Source organism: Aptenodytes forsteri, unplaced genomic scaffold (genome assembly GCF_000699145.1).
Source record: "Aptenodytes forsteri isolate BGI_AS27 unplaced genomic scaffold, ASM69914v1 Scaffold236, whole genome shotgun sequence".
Classification (NCBI taxonomy): domain Eukaryota; kingdom Metazoa; phylum Chordata; class Aves; order Sphenisciformes; family Spheniscidae; genus Aptenodytes; species Aptenodytes forsteri.
The window spans coordinates 49,287-49,901 of NW_008794456.1; the positions used below are offsets into that span (position 1 = coordinate 49,287).

At 72.8% G+C, this 615-nt stretch overlaps 1 protein-coding gene across 1 annotated transcript in view; it reads right to left on the bottom strand.

Moving 5' to 3' along the window:
- Positions 1-615, bottom strand: part of LOC103908343 (RING finger protein 145-like) — a 16,085-nt gene that overhangs the window by 3,214 nt on the left and 12,256 nt on the right. The window contains 1 exon segment of the mRNA XM_009290700.1: positions 1-216. This exon segment is cut by the window's left edge and continues 26 nt beyond it. Within this exon segment, the coding sequence (XP_009288975.1) occupies positions 1-216 (216 nt within the window).

Below are 615 nucleotides of genomic sequence, written 5' to 3' on the forward strand. Positions count from 1 at the left end.
CCAGCTGTAAGGGGACGAGGACGTGGGAGCCGAGGACGTAGATCACCTCCAGGACGGTGAGGATGGCGGCGAAGGTGTTGAGGACGGGCAGGGTGTGGAGGGGGAGGCCGCAGAGGCGAGCCAGCACCGGCAGCAGCGGGGCGCCCAAAAGACAACGACCCCTGCCCCGCCTGCTCCTCATCAGGAGGGAGCAGAGGGCGCACAGGCAGAGCTGGCCTGCGGAGGGGACGGGGACGGCTGAGCACGCGGGAGGACGCGGGACCCCCCTCCCTGGCTCCCCCGGCACCCGGCAGGGGGGGGGGGAACGCCTCGCAGCCAGCCCCGCCGTGGGGCTCAGCCCTGCCCCACGGCAAACCCTGCTGCTGCCCTCGCCCCGCCACAAGCAACACCCCGAGACCGCCCGGCCCCAAGGCTCAGCCCCTTCCCCTGCGAGCCCCGGGGTGGCGGGGGCAGAGAAACCCCCCCAGGGCTCACGTCCATCCCCCCTGCTCGATGCCAAGCGGTGCAGACGCTCCGGCTCAGCTGTGCCATCGCCACCCAGCACGCTGTCCCACGGGTGATGGCTCCCACAGCCGGGTCAGCACAGGAGACCCTCACCCTGCCCAGTGCCACCCC